Raw genomic sequence first — 21,992 nt, 5'->3', positions numbered from 1 at the left:
TTCTGCTTTCATGTCTAGTCAGCGTCTCATACTTAGAATATTAAAAGTAATTTGTGTGTGTGGTGTGTGTGTATGTTTGTATGTCTGTGCAGTATATGAGCACATGCCTGTTCCTGTGTGTGGAGGCCAGAAATGGATGTCAGGTGTCCCACCTTATTTTATGAGGCAGTCTCTTACTGAACCCAGAGCTTGCCAGTTTGGCCAAACTGCCCGAGCAAGCCGCTGAGGTCCCCCTGGCTCTGGCTCCTCAGCACTGGGATTGCAGCTGTGCACTGCTACACCCAGCTTATGTGGGTGCTGGAGACTGAACCCAGGTTCTCATGCGGGCATGGCAAGCACTTTTCTTAGTGAGTCGTTCCCAGCCCTTTAACACCGAGTTTAGAGGGTGGTGAGATGGCTTAGCAGGTAAATGTGCTGGCTAAGCAGACTTGATGACCAGAGATCAAACTCCAGAACCCATGTAAAACTGGAAGGAAAGGACTGACGCCACACGGTGATCCTTTGACCTCCCTGCACATGCTGCGGTGTGTGGGAGTCCTCTCCCCACAATAAACTACAGTCAAGGTTTGATATTTCCTCGTATCTTACCCCAGGACTATACTTGCAGCACATCAGTCCCAAACTCATAGAAAACCAAAGTCAGGGCTGGCAAGACAGTTCAGCAAGTAAAGGTGCTTGCTGCCAAGCCTGAAAGCCTGAACTTGGTTCTCTGGATCTACACGGTGTCAGGAGAGGGCCAACCTTGGCAAGTTGTCTTTTGACCTAACACACACACGCACACACACACACTAGCGGCCTCTCCCACTCATAAATAAATGAAGATGATTTTTAGAAAGAGGAAATAAAACCCAGACCAAGCAGACAAACTGTTTTTAGTGTCCCTCTCTCAGGGAGACTGTCTTTGGCCGCGGTCTGAAATTGCAGCCACAGCCTAATGCAGGCACGATTCCTGTCTACTTTACTGCTTCCATGCTGCTTGCATATCTTGAGTTTTCCTGTTTTCGTTTTGAGACATAGTCTTGCTGTGTAACTCAGGCTGGCCTCAATCTTGGGCTCCACCTACTTTTACCTCCTCAGTGCTGGCTTTCCACGCACACGGGACCACATCTGGCTGTGTGCCCTGGGTGTCTGCCTCCCCCGATGGTGTGGGCGCTCTCTGGGTCAGGACCTTTTGCCCATTTTACTCATTCCTATGTCCCCAGTGCTATCCCCAGAGCCTGGTAAAGGATTTAAGATGGGGTGAGTTAGTGAATGAATCACAGAGAAAATGGTCAGAACAACATGGGCTTGTGGAGCTTAAAGAAATTTCCAGAAATTATGACAGTTGTCATTTTTAAAATGAAGAGTTGGGTGGGGGGAGGGGCTGGGAGAAGAGGAGGGAGGGAGAAACTGCAGTTGGTATGTAAAATAAATGAAAAAAAAAGATTTTTTTTTTTTTTTTTTTTTTGGTTTTTCGAGACAGGGTTTTTCTGTAGCTTTGTGCCTTTCCTGGAACTCACTTGGTAGCCCAGGCTGGCCTCGAACTCACAGAGATCCGCCTGGCTCTGCCTCCCGAGTGCTGGGATTAAAGGCGTGCGCCACCACCGCCCGGTGAAAAAAAAAGATATTTAAATAAAATTAAAAATTTTTAAAATGAAGAATTGTCAGGTATGATGGCATAAGCCTTTAATCCCAGCACTTGGAATGCAGGGTCAGGTAGATCTCTAACAATTCAAGGCTAGCCTGATCTACATAGTGAGTTCCAGGCCAACCAAAGCTACATAGTGAATCCCTGTCTCAAATAAATAAGTTGAAAATAAAAAAGAAAAGCTGCCTGGTGGCGCATGCCTTTAATCCCAGCACTTGGGAGGCAGAGGCAGAGGGATCTCCCCATAGAAGGAGAAAACCATCTCACCCTCATACATATACCTATGCTGACACACACACTCACACCCCCTCACACTCCTCCCTCTGCTCCCTATTTCATACATATACTCACACACATTCACCCCATACACACACACAGGTGAATGAAGTTTTAAAAATAAAAATGGCCGGGCGGTGGTGGCGCACGCCTTTAATCCCAGCACTCGGGAGGCAGAGCCAGGCGGATCTCTGTGAGTTCGAGGCCAGCCTGGGCTACCAAGTGAGTTCCAGGAAAGGCGCAAAGCTACACAGAGAAACCCTGTCTCGAAAAACCAAAAAAAAAAAAATTAATAAATAAATAAAAATGAAAATTATAAGAGGCTGAGGCAGGAGGATTATGAGCTCAAAGCCAACCTGGACTATGTAGTGAGACCATCTTAGAAATAAAGGGAAGTTGTCATGTGGAAGTGACTGCTTGTATTTATTTCCTGCCAACCTGAAAGCTGGCATAGAGCCAGAGGGTAGCTTTAATGCCCGTCAACTGTGAAGGAGAGATGTGTATTTCAGAATGGAGAAATGTTTTTTCCCATTAGATCTGAATCTGTAGGTCTGTGGTGTAGAGCACTTGCGTGGCATTGTAGACCCTGCGTTCCGAATTCCAGCACCTCAGACACAGCACATCGAAGCAGGAAAGCTCCAGAAGTTTAGTTTCCTTGCTGTGACGGTCTGCAAGTGTTCTTGCCCTTGCTTCCTCCCTTTCTCTCTTTGCTGTTTATTTATTTATTTAAGATTTGGTTGACTGATAAGATTTGGTTGACTGAGAATGGGTTTCACTATGTAGTCCTGGCTAGCCTAGAACTTAAAGTGTAGACCATGCTCGTCTGGAGATCCTCCTGCCTCTGTCTCCTGAGTGCTGGGATTGAAAGTATGGTGGTGTTACCACACCTGTCTAGATTTATTTTATTTTGAATACTGTATGTATGGATGGATGGATGGATGGATGTGTGTGAATATGTGCACATATGTGCGGTTGCCCACAGAGGCCAGAAGAGGGCGTCGGGTCCATTGGCGCTGGAGTCACACTTGGTGGTGAGCTCCCTGATGTGGGTGCTGGGAACTAGACCAAGGTCTCTACAAGAGCAGCAAGTGTCTCTCCAGCCCTTTGTCATGTCGTATATCCGCTTGTCCCAAACCCCATGCTACCATAGTCCTAGGGAGTACTCTGTAAAAGCCACCAGTTACAGGAGAGCAGTGGTTTCATTGGAGTGCGAGACGCTAAGTAAGAAGTGAGTTTTAGGCAGGTCCTTCTGTCCCCGAAGCCAGCAAGTCTGCTCACTATTTCTCCTGCAGAGAATTTATCTCCGTACTATACATTTCCTTCTAAAATTAGGAAGAAAATGGACAAAATACTTCAGATGGATGTGGAAATATAACCAGTGCCTGGGAATTCCTCTGTGGAGGCCTTGATATTCCACCTCTCCCCCACCACCATGGGCCTTAACGTTCTGCCCTTGTCCGCCATTCCCAGAGGCCTGTTAAGTTTTTCACTGAACGGCTCTTTTAACCTCTAACGATGGAGAGAAAAGCCCTCTAAGGAAGTGAGGAATTCATTTGGAAATGAACAGAGGGTTGTATGGGGGCGTGTGTGCTGCATGGGATCACAGTCATGTCTGGGGAGGCAAAGGAGGACAGTTTCACAGGTAAAGTGAGGAAGGTTATGTAAGTTGTTTTGCGTTATCATCGGCCACAAGGATCAATGACAAGGGAGGCCTTGGTCCACGGTTGCCTGGGTGGTTACTAGGCAGCTGTCCTCATGGAAAGGTTCAGGGGCCTTTCAGTGAGGACATGGGTTTTAGAGAGTCTTGGCTGGAGCGCCTCCCTCGTGACTTTCTGGCTTCACCTTGATTTGGGTTTGACACAACACTGCTTTTGAGTCTCTTCAGAGGTGATGTGTATTCACTGTACTTTCACTGCAGTGGTTAGTTACTGTGTGTGCACTCGTGTGGCGGCCGTAGGTCAGTCGGATGCTGTCTATCCACCTTGTGTTTGGAGACAAAGTCTAATTAGCACTGTGTATGTTTTTAAGTCTGCCCTGGTGTAGGGATATAGCTGAGTGAAAGAACACTTGCCTAGCATGTACAAGGCCCTGGGTTTAATTTCTAGCGACACAAACACACACACACACGCACACACATACACACAAAACAAACAAAAAAAAACAAACACCACATGCCTGCCTAGCTGCCTTGGTTTTTTGTTTGTTTGTTTGTTTGTTTTGGTGCACACCTTTAATCCCAGCACTTGAGAGGCAGAGGCAGGTGGATCTCTGTGAGTTCCAGGCTAGCCTGGTCTGGTCTACAAAGTTACACAGAGAAACCCTGTCTCGAAAAACAAACAAACCAAAAAGACAGGATCTCAGTGTGTAGCCCTGACTGGCCTGGACCTCTTTAGACCAGGATGGCCTCAAAATCACAGATATCCTTTTGCCTCTGCCTTCCCAATGCTGGAATTAAAGGCATACAACCCCATGCCCAGTCACAAAACTGCCTTAAAAAAATAAAAGAAAAGAGCATTATTAACGTTTGGCCATGGGACAGTCCTTGTATATTTGTTACTCACTCCCCTGGACTCTCACGTTCATCTTCTGTTTTAGTGCCTCTAGGTTGCTAGTAGTGATGTGCCAAGTGCTGCTGTAAAGTCATCAGTCCCCACTTAATACTTATTTAAATCATGTCACACCTCAGGGTCAGTTCTAAGCTCAGTGCTTATAGTTTACTGAGAGATAGGGAGTAAAGTTCTGAGGGGAGAGCAGGAGAGAATGTGTCTGTTCTGGTGATAGTCGGGGAGCAAGGCTGTGGACAGGCCCTCCTGATCTTAGAGGAGAGGTGAGAGTCGGAGTCCTAGGGCTGTAGTGCACAGGGTGCTTGATGCAGGGGCCAGAGAAGTCTGTCCTGTTGCCTTCTCTTTTTGAGTCCTCTGTGAAGGGCACTAACAACGTTAGTTGTGCAGTTTGAGAAATTCAACTAAGTGGGAGCTGTTCTTTTGCAGTGCATTGCCTTTGCCTAAGAATGGTCCCAGGAGCGGCAGCAGAGTTGTGATCCTTGTTCTGTTACCAGTTGCTTATATTAAAATCCTTTTTCCTCTTCTACTTGGTTTAGGCTTAGGAGAGGGGAAGTCTTGTGTGTGGTCTAGAAGCTGGGCATGCAACTAGTAGAAGAGCCCTGGGTTCCATCTGCTAAGATAAGATAGAAACAGTCAAAACAAACAAACAAATAAATAAAACCAAACAGCTGGGCATGGTTTTATGCCTGTAAACCCAGGGCTAGGGAGGCAGAGGCAGGAGGATCTCAAGTTTGTGGCCAGTGGAGCCTACATAGTGAGATCTGTCTGAGAAAATGAAATAACAAACAAAGGCAAATCTGGCTAGAGGCCAAGACCCAGGCCGAAGCCCCAAGAGCTGCAGGGGACCCCCAACCCTGGAGCTCCTCCTCTTGGTGGAAACCTTTCTTGTTAGCATGTGCATTTGTTCCGGGGCCACATTAACCCCTTGTGACGCCAGAGCAGGTGTCAGTGTCTTGTTAGTGACAGGCGTATCTGTGCCAGTTGTCTCCACAATCCTGCCATCTCTGCTGTGACAGCCCCCAGCCTGATCCGGCGCCAGCTGTGCACAACACTGCTGTCCCTCCTCCTTTACCCTGCTCGCAGCTATTGTGAAGGCAGCGGAACAAAACTGAACACCAGAGTCGGGAAAATCTTTATGTGTGCATGCACTTGTACAAGTATACACATTCACAAGTGCCAGAAGATGACATTTGTAACTTGAATAAAACTAGAGGGGCTAGAGGTTTTTCTCCTTTATTCTCATAGTTATACACATAATAAACTGGGGCACTAACTTAAATGACAAATTACAGAGTTCATGAAAGTCACCTGCTCGATGCCACATCCATAAAGCTAGAAAAACTCTCAAAGCCCATGTGTGTGTTCGTTAGTTGAGGGGCTGTGCATGCATGCACATGTGCTGGTGCATGTGTGTGGTGGTAAAAGGATAGCCTCAGATGTCATTCCTTAGGAACCTTCTTCCTTTTGTTTTGAGAGGGGCTTTCATTGACGTAAAACTCTGTCAAGCGGCTAGCCAGCTTCCAGAGAGCCTCCTGACTGTCTCTGAGCCTCACCTTCCCATCCATGAGATCACACGTGAGCATCATTCCCAACCTTTTCTCTGTAGATTTTTAAGGGTCTTGTTATGAAGAGGCTGGTCTCAAACTCCAGACACTCTTGCCTCTGCCCCAAGTGCTAGAATTACAGCAGGCACCACCGTCATGGCTTCAGAGATCTTGATTTTTTCTATAAAAGAGGATGAGTCCGGCCAGGCTGTGGTGGTGCACACCTTTAATCCCAGCACTCAGGAGGCAGAGGCAGGTGGATCTCTGTGAGTTCGAGGCCAGCCTGGTCTACAGAGTGAGTTCCAGGAGAGACTTATGTAGAGAAACCCTGTCTCGAAAACAAACAAACAAACAAAGAGGATAAGTCCTGACTTGGATGAGATCTTTAAGATCAGCCCACGTCCCTGTCTTCTTCTATAAAAATACTCTCATCATTTTATGTGTGTGGGTGTTTTATTTGTGTTCATGTCCATGTACCTCATGGATGTCTGATGCCTGTGGAGACCAGAAGAGGGCATCATATCCCTTGGAACTGAGTTGCAGATGGTTGTGAGCTGCCATGTGGGTGCAAGAATCAAACTTCTGAAAGTGCTGTTAACCACTCCAGCCCCTCTCCTGTCTTCTAAATCCCCCCCCCACACACTTTTTAAGATTTTTCAAGACAGGGTTTCTCTGTGTAGCCCTGGCTGTCCTAGAACCCGCTCTGTAGACCAGGCTGGCCTGGAACTCAGAGGTTTGCCTACCTCTGCCTCCCAAGTCTAAATTACTTTTTTGCTGTTTGTTTTTAAAGGTTTTGTCAGTTCCTTGCATTTATTCATTGATTTATTTATTTGTGTATGTGTGTGCCTGAGTGTATGTGTATGTGTCATGGCATGTGTGAAGGTTAGAAAACAGCTTTTATTTATTTATTTTTGGGGATGGGAGTCATTCTCTCCTTCCGCCGTGTCGGTTCTGAAAACTGAACTTAGGTTGTTAGGTCAGGCTTGGCAGCAAGGACCTTTTCCCTTTGAGCCATCTCACTGGTCCTGGGATGCTTCTGAATATTAGAATTTTCTTAGCAAGCCTCTGTGTGTGTGAGACAGAGGTCAAGAGACAGGCAGACAGGCAGGCCGACAGACAGACAGACTGAAGGAATGAGTAGAACAAGTGTGGTTGTGTCTGAGGGAACGTCACTGAGGAACTGTGGAGCCACGGGAGGAAGGCCTCGGTAAATCCTATCTTAGTTCCTTCACTGTTGGCTTCCCCGTAGAGTGGGGAAGTGCCCTCCACACGCCCCCACCAACCACAGAGCCTGCAAAGAGCCGCCTTGCATGCTTGTAATTCATGTGCGGTAAGAGCAAACATGGCTTTGCTTCATGCACCCTTTCCTTTAGAAGATTCGTCTTTTAAGTTGATAGGTGAAGGGTAATGTCTGTGATGGAAGTTATGCCTAGATGCTTTAACCTTTTAGTATCTGGCCTTCGAAGATGGCAGGTGGAGTAAAAAAAAAAAATCTTCATCTCTGAGACTGATTTCTCTAGCAGGAAGTGGAAGAAGGTGGTAACAACACAGTATGGTTTCAGGAGAGAGTGAGTGACATGTGGGCTGTTGCTTTCATGTGTTTTAGTCATGATATTTTATATTCTGAGTAAAGCTGAAGTTGCTAGCAAGCTTTGTAAATTTACAAAACAAGTAGGTCACTGTGATGTTTAGAGATGGGAAGTGGTGGGAATGTGATGGATTGTGGGGAGAACTGGGGTGGGAAGATGGTTGAAGCATAGGACGAAGCGAGTTCAGTGGCGTCTTACAGAGATATTAACACAGATGTTACAGACATGCTGTACTTTCTGCAGGTTCTGCTGCTTCATTCCTATGATGGATAGTCTGTTATAGGTACACTGCCCTCAATAAAGTTTTTGTATATGTATAGTGTGCATGTATGCACCCCTGTCAAGGCCAGAGTGAACACTGAGTGTCTTCTAAGTCTCTGTCTACCTCCTTTCCTGAGACAGGTTTTCTCTGTGTAGCCATGGCTATTCTGGAACTCACTCTGTAGACCAGGCTGGCCTGGAACTCACAGAGATCCTTCTGCTTCTGCCTCCCGAGTGCTGGGATTAAAGGTGTACTTGTCCGTCTCATTTTTAGAGACAGTGTATCTTTCCTGACTAGAGTTGGCCGTTTTGGCTAGACTGGCCACAGGCATCCTCCTGCCTTCTGCCTTTGGCTGGCATTGCATTGGTTGTCACATGAGGGCTAGTGATCAGAACTCAGGTCTTCTGCTTATACAGCAAGCAAGTTACCAGCAGGGACAACTTCCTAGTCCACAAAGTTAAAAAAAATATATAATGTAAATTGTGTAATTAACTTTCATGTTAATTAGTTTTAATTTAAAATTTGCCTTTTGTTGTGATCAATAAAATAATCCTACATGATCTACTATTCCTTTAACCTCAGTAAGTGTTTATTGAGAGCTTACTTTGCTCCATATTTTCTTAAAATTTGGTCCATATCTCTTGAATGAGTTTGTCTTATTTCAGAACTCTGATGATGTTAGATGCCTTGCATATTTCACTTGAGTCTTGTTAGGAATAGTGAATGGTTTCTCATTTCTTTTGTGAATCCTTCACTAGTTTTAACAACTGGTATGAGTTTCTAGCTGTGTTGAGGAATAAGTACATTGACACTTGTTACTGGCTTTTTTGCATGTCTGTTGGTCCGTTAATGTATCTTATTTCCAGTGCATTTCAAGATCTTTTCTGTACTGCTGGATCGGTGAGATGGCTAACTGGGTAGAGACAGCTGCGTCAGTCCCTGGGACTCACGTGGTAGAAGGCAGAGAACTGCCTCATGCCAATTGTCCTCTGTCTCTCTCTCCCTCTCCCCCGCCCCCTCACTCACTCATTCATAAAATGTACTAAAACAAAGTAAAAAACAAGAACTATACTGTCAGTTTGTGTTCAGGGCCACAGTTAGAACTGCTGAGAGTCATTACAAGCATCAAGTGTAGTGCCATTACTGACCTTACGTGATGCGCGGTGATAAATCACGATCTCTTGGTGACCCTCTTGGGGTCGTCTGACAGGAATCTGCATTGCCAAGCATCATGAAGGCATGTGTGTTACTGGTGCCTTTGCTCCTGGGCTTGCATCGTGACACATGCCTGACTCTGTCTTTCCTCTCCTGTGCAGGAGTTGCCCACCGGAGCCAGAGCAGTGAAGGAGTCAGCTCTCTCAGCAGCTCACCGTCCAACAGCCTGGAGACGCAATCTCAGTCCCTCTCCCGTTCCCAGAGCATGGACATCGATGGTGTCTCCTGTGAGAAAAGGTAAACTTGGTGCCACCTGTTATCACTGCTGTACTTACGTGAAGGGAAGTCTACACACTTTAATCTTTAGTCTAGGAGTCTGAAATGACAACCCACAGACCCATGTCCTTATCAAACTGAATCCACATTTTATTCTTAAATTGAAAGGTGAATGAAATGTTCTGTAGCTAAAGTTTTCCTGCCTGGCCCACAGTCAGGACAAATCTCTCTCACCTGCCAGTCCCACAGCAGCTCAGACCCAACCAAGTAAACACAAAGACTTATATTGGTTACAAACTGTATGGCCGTGGCAGGCTTCTTGCTAACTGTTCTTACAGCTTAAATTAATCCATTTCCATTAATCTATACCTTGCCACATGGCTCGTGGCTTACCGGCATCTTCACATGCTGTTTCTCATCGTGGCGGCTGGCAGTGTCTCTCTGACTCAGCCTTCCACTTCCCAGCTTTATTCTCCTCCTTGTCTTGCCTACACTTCCTGCCTAGCCAATGGCCAATCAGTGTTTTATTTATTGACTAATCAGCAACACATTTGCCATACAGAACATCCCACAGCAATGTTCTTTATGTAGTTGTCTGTGTCAAGTGTCTTTTATGAGTTGGAGAGATGGTTCAGCAGTTACAAGCAGGTGCCACCTTTCCACAGAACTCGCGTTCAGTTTCCAGATGTCTTTTATGAGGTGTAAGGTATGGGTGGTTAAACAAAATTACCTCATAATAAGTGTATGATATGTGTGAATAAATCTCAGTGTGTAAATGATAATACCAGTGTGTGAAACAGTAGTGAGACACAGAACAGCCACAGCAGGTAAGCCAGGAAGGGTGTTATTAGAACAAGTACCCTCAGATTCTGTGTCTGTAACCCTGCCACGTGGCACCAGAGTTGAGCTTTCTTTCTGTATCTTATGCCCTGGTGCTTCCTTAATGGACCTTGGGGCCACTGCTGAGTAAAATAAGACAGGTATGGCTGCATCGTGACCATAAGTTTGGTAGCCAAGCTACCAAATGACCCATGAGCGGGTAGCATATACTGTGTGGATAAGCCAGACAAAGGGAGGACTTCCGGCCAGGGCAGAGTGGAGTGAGGTAGAGGATTTCGCCATGCTACTCAACAGCATGCAGTTTAAACAGAAACTTTTGGTTTCAGTATTGACTGAAACGAGGTAAAGCAAACCATGGACTATTGTATATCTTGTAACCCAATTCAGTGACTACAAGGAAGAAGCATTCTGTGATGATGAGTTGACCAGTAGCTATGACAGTTCCAAGTATGATACACACTTAGTGATATAACATCAGCACACCGTAAAGCTAACGCTGACAGTGCTAAGAAGCAGTTGCCATATAGAAAACCATCCTAAAGGGCTTCAAACAGGTCTCTTGGTTTTTTTTTTTTATTTTTTTTTTTAATTTTTATTTTGCAATACAATTCAGTTCTACATATCAGCCACAGATTCCCTTGTTCTCCCCCCTCCCGCTCCCCTCACCTTCCCCCAGCCCATCCCCCATTTCCACCTCCTCCAGGGCAAAGCCTCCCCCGCGGACTGAGATCAACCTGGTAGACTCAGTCCAGGTAGGTTCAGTCCCCTCCTCCCAGGCTGAGCCAAGCGATCCTGCATAGGCCCCAGGTTTCAAACAGCCAACTCATGCAATGAGCACAGGACCCGGTCCCACTGCCTGGATGCCTCCCAAACAGATCAAGCCAATCAACTGTCTCACCCATTCAGAGGGCCTGATCCAGTTGGTGACCCCTCAGCCATTGGTTCATAGTTCATGTGTTTCCATTCATTTGGCTATTTGTCCCTGTGCTTTATCCAACCTTGGTCTCAACAGTTCTCGCTCATATAAACCCTCCTCATTCTCGCTAATTGGACTCCCAGAGATCCACCCAGGGCCTAGCCGTGGATCTCTGCATCCAGATCCCTCAGTAGTTGGATGGTGTTTCTAGCATGACAGTTAGGGTGTTTGGCCATCCCATCACCAGAGTAGGTCAGTTCGGGCTGTATCTTGACCATTGCCAGCAGTCTGTTGTGTGGGTATCTTTGTGGATTTCTGTGGGCCTCTCTAGCACTTTGCTTCTTCCTATTCTCATGTGGTCTTCATTTACCATGGTCTCCTATTCCTTGTTCTCCCTCTCCAAACAGGTCTCTTTTAGCCAGAAATAGATCAAGGAGAGAAAGAACATGAGTAAACATGCATTAAGCAACGCAGTCAGTGAACTTGATCTAATTGAAAAATATAGGACTTTACATACTCACCAGGCAGAAAGTTATGAGAGTCAGACACATAAGGGCCATGTGTTTTAACTTGTATATTAAGCCACAAATTTAGCATAGAAATGACTAAAATACCCTTAAACATTTGAAAATTTAAATACCCGTCAAGGAGAAATCATAGTGGAAAGTTATATGTATCTAGAATTAGAGCAAGGCATGATGGCACCAAAATAAGACCTATTGAGATGTGTTAGTTGGTGAGACAGAGTGGCTGGCTGTGGGACAGAAAGGAGTACCCCAAATGTCACACATTTGTGAAAATGAGACAGATGGCACAACAGTTCTTGTCAGTGTCAAAGTGATGAGTGTTTCAGTACCTGGTGCTGGACAGTGCCTTAATGTTGTAGACAAGCTCGGCTTGCAGCATGCATTGTGTAAAAATAGCATGTCCCGAAAATCTGTTCTGCTGATACCTTCGTTTTTGAAAGTGAGCCCAAGGGAATGATACCTCGGGAAAAGTGATTCCAACACAGAAGACGGACAGGATGCTTCCGTGCCTATTCACGAGGAGCTCTTAGATTTGCAGGAGGAGAAGGGGGACCAATGTTATTTTGCTTTCCTGACAAATGTTGATTGATATTTTAAAGTTTGTCACAGCTTTGACGCTGGGAGTTTTAGAAAAGATGACAGCCTTGTTTGTGTTTTGACTTAAAGCATGTCCCAGGTGGATGTGGATTCGGGAATTGAAAACATGGAGGTGGATGAGAACGACCGGAGAGAGAAGAGGAGCCTGAGTGACAAGGTTAGTAAGGAGGAAGCCTCACTTTGCTCCCCTTCTGGTATCTGCAGGTCTGCTAGGTGTCACCGGTCAGAGCGTCTGTCTGTCTGTATGGGTAGGGTTTTCCTTTTGAAGAATGATTAGCCTCAGTTTTCAGTACATAGTCCAACCTAACATGGAACTGTCAATATACCTGTGTCTACCTCTGAGTGCTGGACTTAAAGTACCTCCCTCCTAGCTAGCTTAGGTCTTTCTTCTTAGTGACAGTGAAACTCAGCCCTTTTATAAAAACAATAAAATCCCAACATTCTACTTGGCTTGGGTCCATTCGTTTTTGTTTTATGTGTTAGTTTGGTTTGGGCTTTTTTGAGACAGATCTTACTGTATAACTCTGGCTGGCCTGGGCTGTTCACAGATCTTTCTGGCTGTTTGTTCATTGTGGGGATTGAAGACATGTGCCACCATGACTGGCTAGTTCCATGTTTTTCATGGTGAAATTTAATTTTTGTGGGTCTTTACTAAGACAGTAGATCATTATAGCTTTGGCTATGTTCTGAAGTAATTAAAACAAGGACATGTAAATTCTCCAGCAAGTACAAATGTGGTGAGACCTTTCTGTCCTCAGCTGAGCTTTGGACGCGGTTCTGGTGCCTGAATTTGGGTGTAGGTGTCGTGTGGGTTTGGGTGGCATGCATAGTATAGGTTAGTACACCATGTTCTGTTCAGGAAGTTCATAGAACTACTTTGGTGACATTGTGTTTGTTGTTAGAGGTTAGACCATAGCCTTCTTGTGGTGCAGTCTCTATGCCTGTAATTCTTGTTTCTTTTTTTTTTTAAATTATTATTATTTTTAAAGATTTATTTATTATGCATACAGTGTTTTATCTGCATGCACCCCTGCCCGCCAGAAGAGGGCACCAGATCTCATTATAGATGGCTGTGAGCCACCATGTGGTTGCCGGGAACTGAACTCAGGACCTCTGGAAGAACAGCTCTTAACCTCTGAGCCATTTCTCCAGCTCCAATTCTTGTTTCTTGTATGTGACAGTACTTCTGTCATGAAATCTAGTGAGAAATGTTAACGTTTGTAAAGATCCTTGAAGGAAAGTGGTTATATACCGGGAACATTACCCTGGCTCTTTAGCGCTGGCACAGCAAGTAGATGATATATGTAATCTTCCGCCTCATTTTGCCTGGTGACTCCTGACAATGCCTTTGCTCTTGCATGCTCTCCCATGAATGATGACATCGTTTTAATGAGACCTTGATTTTGTAACTTACTCCCCCAACCCACCAAATCTCATGGTTGACTCTAGATGACTTGAGACCTGCTTTGTGTAGACAAGGCTGGCTTGTGTTCAAGGTGCTCCATCCGCCTCTGCTTCCCAGCTCAGGCCAGCTGCCCGCCTGAGTGGTTTATGCATTTCAGAGTGTCCCTGTTAATCAGTGAATTAAACTGGAATAAAATGTCTTCACTGGTGTCTCCTACTGTCGAGTAACTCTCAGCTCTTCCCACTAGGAGCCGTCTTCAGGTCCCGAGGTGTCTGAAGAGCAGGCCTTACAGCTGGTCTGTAAGATCTTCCGCGTCTCTTGGAAGGACCGGGACAGAGACGTCATCTTCCTTCCCTCTCTGTGTGCGCAGTTTAAGCAGAACCCGAAAGAAGGTGGGTTCTTGGTCAGGGCTGTTTTCTCAGAGCAGCTGCATATAGGAGGTGAGGCTCTGGGCCTCTGTCCCTGCTGGGGGACTCAGTTGTTGTTAGGGGGCTGCTTCTGGTGGGGACACAGCTATGTGCTTACTGTCTTCCTTTCCCACAGGTGTTACTGCTAAATGACTCTTTTTAATGTTTTAAAATTTGTTTTTATTTATGTATATGTTCATGTGCTTGTGTGTGTTGTGCATGTATGTATGCTCAAGTGCCTCTGAAGGCCAGAAGAGAGCATCATGTCCATCCCCTGGAGTTGTGAGGCATCCAGTGTGGGCACGGGGAATGGAAGTTGGGTCCTCTGCTTGAGCGGCTAACTAACTGCTGAGCCATCTCTCCAGCCTCAATATGTGATTTCTACAGAAGGAAACTATATAAAGAAATGAATGGCCGGGCGGTGGTAGCGCACGCCTTTAATCCCAGCACTCGGGAGGCAGAGGCAGGCGGATCTCTGAGTTCGAGGCCAGCCTGGTCTCCAAAGCGAGTTCCAGGAAAGGCGCAAAGCTACACAGAGAAACCCTGTCTCGAAAAACCAAAAAAAAAAAAAAAAAAAAGAAAAAAGAAATGAATGGTTTTACTGTCTCAGAGGTGACGCTTTTCCTTTATGGTGGAGACTGTTTAGAGGGCATCAGTCCCTGTAAAGTTAAGCATGCTCAGTGGGCCCCAGACAACCACCTAGTTGCCTCTGTAGCATGCTGACCTCAGCTGTAGTTAAGAAGAGTGTTTATTCTAGGTCAGTGTCATTTTAGGCTCTCAGTGCTTACCATACAATGTGTGGACAGTCAACCAAAATCTTTTTATTAAATTACTCAGCAAAATGGAATATAATTACATTGTGTTGTCTTCCTAGGATTCTATTTTAAGAAGTTAGCTGTGTTGAGCTATACTTAAAATATTTTGCAGGACACCATGTTATTGGTACTGTGGCTCGCTATGTAATCATTTGCAGTAGAGGAGAGGTAGGCACGCGCTGTAGGGTTTTGTTTTTACACACCACTGGAATCCAGCTGTCTGGACTGTGGGATCGTTTGCCTTTTCACTCATTGATATCTATGCCCGGTCTTTAGGAAGGTCTGTTGTATAAAGGAGTGCTAAATAGATACATTTTCAATGAGGCGATCCCTGTTAGTGTGGTTACCGTTCCCTTCCCATCCAGCCCGTCTTCTGCGGGGGAGTGGAAGTCCTGTGTTCCTGGAAGGTGGGTAGGTTTCTGATATTGCAGTGTCTTAGTAACTCTGAAGAGCTGAGCAGCTGTAGGTTTTAAAGACTTGGCACGCAGTGCTCTCGCTCTGAGCTCTAGGGTTCTCATAACTCCCTTGTACACATCAACGGTAATCTTTAATAATCTAACTAGGTGAAACTGACATGGATCATCAGGGCTTTGGTTATTGATACCTAAAATGAATCTAAAGATCAATAAGAAATCAACCAGGAGCTGCAAAGAACAAGAAAGAAGCCAGACTGGAATCTGCCTCAGAAACCAGATGGGGCCTCAGTGTGGCACCCTCCGCAGATTGGAGCTTGGACGTTCCGGGAAGTGTGTGCTGGCCGAGCAACGCTGGCCTTGCTGTGTTTGTCATCGTGTGGCACGGGCAGCTAGCTCTAGGAGGGACTGGTTCCTTCTTACACTAGATCATGGTCAGCGCCATCTCCCTGACTGCACTCTCACTTGGTTTAAATAAAGTTAATTTTGGGATAGTTTTATATTTACAAGAAAAAATGAGGAAAATACAAGGAGCTTCTGCATGAGTTTCACCCAGTCTCCTCTAATGTCATCTCTTCCACAGTTGTGGTGTGTTTGCCCAGGCTTGGAAATGACTATGGACTGAACCAGTGAGATGGCTCAGTGGGTAGAGATGCTTGCCCATAGGCCTAATGGCCTGAGTGCTATCACCAGAACTCACATAGTGAATGAAAAGGTCTCCTGAAAGTTGTCCCTCTGACCCCTCCATGGGCACATATGTGCACATATACACACACAGACACAAATGTAAACTAATTTTTACAAGAAAAAGATTATGGGAAGAACACTGAACATTTTTTGGGTTTTCAGCTAATATCCTTTCACTGTTGAGAATCCAGTCCAGGATACCACACAGACTCACTCTGGTTCTGTTTGACTTATTAGAAGACTGTGTAAATGAAGACCCATGAATAACCTGCTTTTTACTCTGCCTTCCCAACAGTGTTCTCTGATTTTAAGGATCTGATTGGCCAGATTTTAATGGAAGTACTGATGATGTCCACTCAGACACGAGATGAAAATCCATTTGCCAGTCTGACAGCCACATCCCAGCCTATTGCCACGGCAGCTCGGTCACCTGACAGAAATCTCATGCTGAACACTGGCTCCAATTCAGGAACAAGCCCCATGTTCTGCAGCTTGGGCTCCTTCAGTGCCAGCTCGTTGTCTAGGTCAGTGTGATTCTCTTTGCACATCTCACTGGTAGTAAAACAGCTGTGAAGAATGCTGAGGAGTTCCACTCCACAGTGTTGATCTGTATCATTGATGTTATGGTGTCTTTCCTATGAGGGGAGAGTAGGGGAGAGGGTGGCTGTGGCCATCTTGATTAAATTTCTTAGCCTTCTGTGGTTAGGTTGTTGGTAGGTTAAATTTTAGACACACATGACTGTGTGTGCTACATTATTCTTTGAAAAGGGTCATTGGCACCTCCACATGAACGTAGCAATTAGAGTCTGGTCATTTTTTAAATGCTTATCTACTTAAACTTTTAAGTTTATAATATGATTGTATTATCCTTTAAAAGCTGACATTATCCATTTTTAGTCATCTCAAGTTTTTCTTTGATTTTTCTCTTCTTTCCTCCCTTTTCAACTAATTTAGCCTCTATGAAACTAGCCCTGCTCCTTCCGCCAGTCTCTGGAGCTTTGTGCCAGTGCCGAGTCCCTCCTTTGCCTCACCTTCCCGCACAGCCCCCCAGGGGCCTGTGCCTTCCACGTCCCTCAGCCCACACAGCGCAGCCCCCCTGGGGCCTGTGCCTTCCACGTCCCTCAGCCCACACAGCGCAGCCCCCCAGGGGCCTGTGCCTTCCACGTCCCTCAGCTCACACAGCGCAGCCCCCCGGGGGCCTGTGCTTTCCACGTCCCTCAGCCCTCACAGCGCAGCCCCCCAGGGGCCTGTGCCTTCCACGTCCCTCAGCTCACACAGCGCAGCCCCCCAGGTGGCTGTGTCTTCCACGTCCCTCAGCCCACACAGCGCAGCCCCCCGGGGGCCTGTGCCTTCCACGTCCCTCAGCCCACACAGCGCAGCCCCCCAGGTGGCTGTGTCTTCCAGATCCCTGAGCCCTCACAGCGCAGCTTCCGGAACTGCGGCTGGAAGCCAGCCCTCATCCCCAAGGTATCGCCCCTACACTGTCACGCACCCATGGGGGTCTTCACCTTGCCCCACCCCACGATCCTCCATTCTGGCCAACTCCCCAGGCTTCCTTGCCCGCCCGAGTAGTCCCCGAGCAGTGCCTGCCAGCTCCTCCAGACAGAGGCCCCGCAGCAGGGGCCCCGCCTTCCCACCCGCCTCGCCCAGTGCTGCCAGCCGACGTCCCTCCTCCCTGCGGATCTCTCCTAGGTATTTATTTGCAGGAGAGCTGCGTGTGTGTTTGCAGTGCAGGGAAAGAAAATTAACACGGTTTGGAAAGAACTGCTGTGTGACACTGACCTCAGTTGAATTCTGGGAGTCATTGGGTTATTAACCTGTGTCGCTCGCTAGCTCTCTGGTGGGCATGTGCCCTGCCTCCATGGTCCTGCCAGGCTGTGATCCACGAGAAAGGGAAGGTTGCAGTGGTGTGCGCTCCTTTCTTCCTTATCGTCACCCTCTGTCATCTGCACAGCAACCAGAGAATTGCATTGTTTTTCCTTTTTTTGTGGCCTGGCTCATGGGTCCCTCATTATACATGAACCTCAGAGACTGTGGTCAGTGTTGTATTTGAGAATTGGGGCTCACAGGATGACTTTTTGGTCTGGGCCATTGTTTGCTCTTTCTGTGAGTCATGCCTTGATGCCTTGACGTCTGATTGCATGTAACTCCAGTCTCTCAGAAACAGCAGCAGCAGCAGCAGCAGCAGCAGCAGCAGCAGCATCCCATGAGTCCGGTGGCCCCCTCTCTCAAATGTACTTGCATATTTCTGTAAATCCGGGCATTGTTCCTGCATGTCAGTGAAACTTAAGTGAAAGACTTGTTTGAAATGACGGCAATGCAGCAGCGTCTTTCTCCCGTCTTATTTCCTCTCTTCCCTGATGACCTTTTTTGCTTTTGTTGTGGTAGTATGTACGACAATCCTTTCTCCTTCCTCTTCCTCGCACTTTCTGGGGACAGTAGTGATGAAGAAGATGAAGAAGAAGATGATGATGATGATGATGATGATGATGATGAAGGTGGTGGTGGTGGTGGTGATGATTTTTCTTGTGTCCAGTTTGGGTCCAGGTATCAGAAAAATGGAGTCTTACCTGTAACTGCATGTGCTATAGGTGCTCAGGAACTAACTTTTGTAAGCCCTGCTGAGGGCTCTGCTTTGAATCCAAACAGGGTAGTGTTAAGTGAGGAAGGCCAGCCAGCGTGCACTGAAGTGTGAGGCCCTTACACTGGAATGAAATGACACACAGGACAGTTCTCAGTTGTTGCCCATTCAGATAAGAAAACTTATCTGACCCATTTGTCAAAACCTGAGAAAAGATGAACTGCCACTCAGCCTTAAGTTCACCCACCTTTAGGGAGGAAATGAGGGCCCTCGCTTTAGCCACCATGAGTTGGTTGCATTGATTGCAGGTGTTTAGAAACAGCACTGCAGTTTGGGTGTGTGTGTCCATCCCTTCCACATCAAACTCTGTCTGGGCAATCTGGGTGAATGTGTGTGGTCATGCTGTCCAGTGTAACTGGGATTCTCTCTTACATCTGCCCTTGAGGCTCCTTGAGCATCTCCTTGTATCAGTGAAGCAGTGTCCCATTTGTTTCAGGATGCCACTGAATATTCCCCCTGAAAACCGAGTTACAAACTGCGTGTTTCTAGATGATTTGAGCACAAAAATATAATGACCCTTTGTTTCTATGTCTCTGACTCATTGCCTTAACAGTTTTGCTCTCCCACTGAAGTTCCCTCTATACCCAGTCATATTTATGCCCAGCACTGTTCACAAATAACCTCAGGCTATAAATAGAGACTGCAGTAGGAGCTAGGAACACTTGATTAAGTTTGACAGCTCATGAAGAGAGAGGCGAATGTCAACACACGGTTGAGTATTGATTCCAAAAGGTTGATGTTTGTATTAGGTTGAATATTCTATTATCATTTCCCAAGTGAATACAGGGGAGCAGTGCCTTTCTCATGCCTATCAAGTCCAGTGTGACTACAGTTCACCCAGCAGACGTCAATAGGAATGGCTATCCATACAGGGTAAAAGGGCCTCATCTGTTTAAGTTTTCTATGGGAGCAGTGCTTTGTGTAATTCCTTAACAAGTCACACGCTGCCTTTGCTAATGCCTCTTCCTAGATTCCTGGCATCTGACCTCACCTGAGATCCAGCCTCTGTGCTTAATAGCTGAGGTGCTGGTGGTGTGATGTCAGTTGCCCAGCATTGTGCCTGCTCTCTCTCGTAGCTGGGACGTAGATCCAGAAGCCAGAAGCAGAGCTCATGTTGTGCACCTCCAGACTGCACTCTTCTGTCCCTTTGCTGTTCCAGTTTCTGCTGCTCTGGTTCTTTATTAGTTACCTCACTGCTGGGAGTCTTTGTGTGCCTTCTGTTCTTGTGTAGAAGGTACACACGTTTTTAGGACCAGTTACTAGATTATATCCTTATCAGTATGAGATGATCTGGATTGTCTATTAGGTATCTAATTGTAGATTACTAGTAGATTCCAGATAAAGTGAATGAAGATGGTCCCAGAGCATATAACACTAAACAGATAGTGAACTTGAGAATACATGTTAGTCAGAGCAGCAAGAGATAGCAAAAGAACTTGCTAAATTTGTTAAGTGGAGAGTCTTTCTTGTGCCTATAAAGTCCCATGTGAGCCGGGCGGTGGTGGCGCACGCCTTTAATCCCAGCACTCGGGAGGCAGAGCCAGGCGGATCTCTGTGAGTTCGAGGCCAGCCTGGGCTACCAAGTGAGTTCCAGGAAAAGGCGCAAAGCTACACAGAGAAACCCTGTCTCGAAAAACCAAAAAAAAATAAATAAATAAATAAAGTCCCATGTGACTTCAGTTTACACAGCAGACATCCATAGGAATGACTTACTGTTCATTGTGAATGGACTTCATCTGTTCTGCTTTGAGTTATCTGTAGGATAACTTTATGTAGACAGGGTTTCTTTGTATAGTTTTGGTGCCTGTCCTGGATCTCGCTCTGTAGACCAGGCTGGCCTTGAACTCACAGAGATCCTCCTGGCTCTGCCTCCTAAGTGCTGGGATTAAAGGCATGCACCACCGCCGCCTGACCTAGCTTTTTTTTTTTTTTTTTTTAAGGTATGTTTGTTTTATTTATTTAATGTGTAGGGTTGGTTTGTCTGCACCTGTCTGTATGTACCATATTGGTGCCTGGTACCCTTGGATCCTCTGGGTCTGGAGTTATAGACAGTAGTTTGAGGAGTTTCTTAAGGCTGCCAGCTCACAAAAATGACATGGAGCCTTAATATTAATTATGAAAGCTCGGCCTATAGCTTAGGCTCATTGCTAATGATCTCTTATAACTTAAATCAACCCATTTCTATTAACCTATGTTTTGCCATGTGGCTTTTTACCTTTCATTCTGTGTGTCCGACTCTCTCCATGTGTCATTGGCATCTCCTCTGCCAGCCTCAATTATCTCCTCTTAAATCTTACTCTCTCTGCCTGAAAGTCCCTACTATACCTCCTGCCTAGCTATTTACTCTTCAGCTCTTTATTAAACCAAGCACAGAAATACAACTTCACACAGTGTACAGATATCCCACATTTCCCCCTTTTTGTCAAAATAAAAAGGAAAGGATTTAACTCTAACATAGTAAAACTATATACAATAAGAACAGTTATTAGGTAAGAATTACATTCACAATGTCCAGTCCATTTGTAATTGATATATTTGGAGAAAATCCTATATTATCTATCTTATCTTGATGAATTTAAAGTTTTATACCTAAATCATTTTCTATCAAAACTTGTATTATCATCCTAAAATAATCTTTTTACACCTCAAAACATTTTTCTTTAAACAATTTAAGCTTTTATGTCTCTTAACCTTATGCACTTTATACATCTTTCGTGGGTTTCTTTTTTGAATTTGGTAACAAGGAGAACTATAACTATAACTGTCTTGTCTTCAGCTTCATCAGAGACCCAAGAAGGATATAATATTACCTGAGTAAACAGGAAGTGCCGAGCATACAACTTCCAAAACTATAGAAATGACAGAAACAGCTGGCTGCCTGGACAGTCACCCAAGGTTCGTCTGTAATGTTGGGGCATCCATCTTTGGCCTACAGGCCTAGAATATTCAACAGACTTTTCTGTGAAGCAGGAATTTTGAAGGACTTCCCCACCTTGTCTCAGCAAAGTTTGGCAGTTGCCTTTTTTTGTGTCCTGCTTGTCCAATTTGGACAGCATACCACAGCAGTCAATGAAAGGGCAGTTTCTTTGCCTGGTGGCTAACGTTGCCACAAAGAAAGAAAACTCCAATGGAGGTTCTTCAATGCTCGTTATCTTCTTTTGAAGTAAATTGGTGCTGCCAGGAGTAGATGTATCTCACTGTCATGAAAAGCCTTATGTTATTAAAACATTTTAAATGCATATTTTGTAGATCTCTGAAGTGTTTGAAGACCACCTGTCTATCTAAAATATATCTGTTTAACCTTGAAAACATATCTAACATGACTACAAGTTTGATTATTATAGATGACTGGTAACCTGCATTTCTTAATTATCCTAAATAGTTTATTATAATAGCTTTTGAGCTGCATAGGTATAATAACCTTAAATAAGAGTCGATACATATATATATA

The 21,992-nt window shown here is 45.6% G+C and overlaps 1 protein-coding gene across 2 annotated transcripts in view; it reads left to right on the top strand.

Moving 5' to 3' along the window:
- Window positions 1-21,992, top strand: part of Ube4b (ubiquitination factor E4B) — a 126,003-nt gene that overhangs the window by 42,974 nt on the left and 61,037 nt on the right. Inside the window, exons 3-7 of one of the 2 annotated variants that reach the window (XM_052718752.1) lie at window positions 9,179-9,314; window positions 12,243-12,330; window positions 13,826-13,970; window positions 16,196-16,424; window positions 16,855-17,592. In XM_052718752.1, coding sequence (XP_052574712.1) covers window positions 9,179-9,314; window positions 12,243-12,330; window positions 13,826-13,970; window positions 16,196-16,424; window positions 16,855-17,592 — 1,336 coding nt within the window. The remainder of the gene's footprint in view (window positions 1-9,178; window positions 9,315-12,242; window positions 12,331-13,825; window positions 13,971-16,195; window positions 16,425-16,854; window positions 17,593-21,992) is intronic. The other variant, XM_052718753.1, reaches the window with a different exon arrangement.

This window comes from Peromyscus californicus, unplaced genomic scaffold (assembly GCF_007827085.1).
Source record: "Peromyscus californicus insignis strain IS unplaced genomic scaffold, ASM782708v3 Scaffold_5__1_contigs__length_169319896, whole genome shotgun sequence".
NCBI lineage: Eukaryota > Metazoa > Chordata > Mammalia > Rodentia > Cricetidae > Peromyscus > Peromyscus californicus.
The sequence above is the reverse complement of the archived record's forward strand: the minus strand, read 5'-3'. Positions and strand labels throughout refer to the sequence as shown.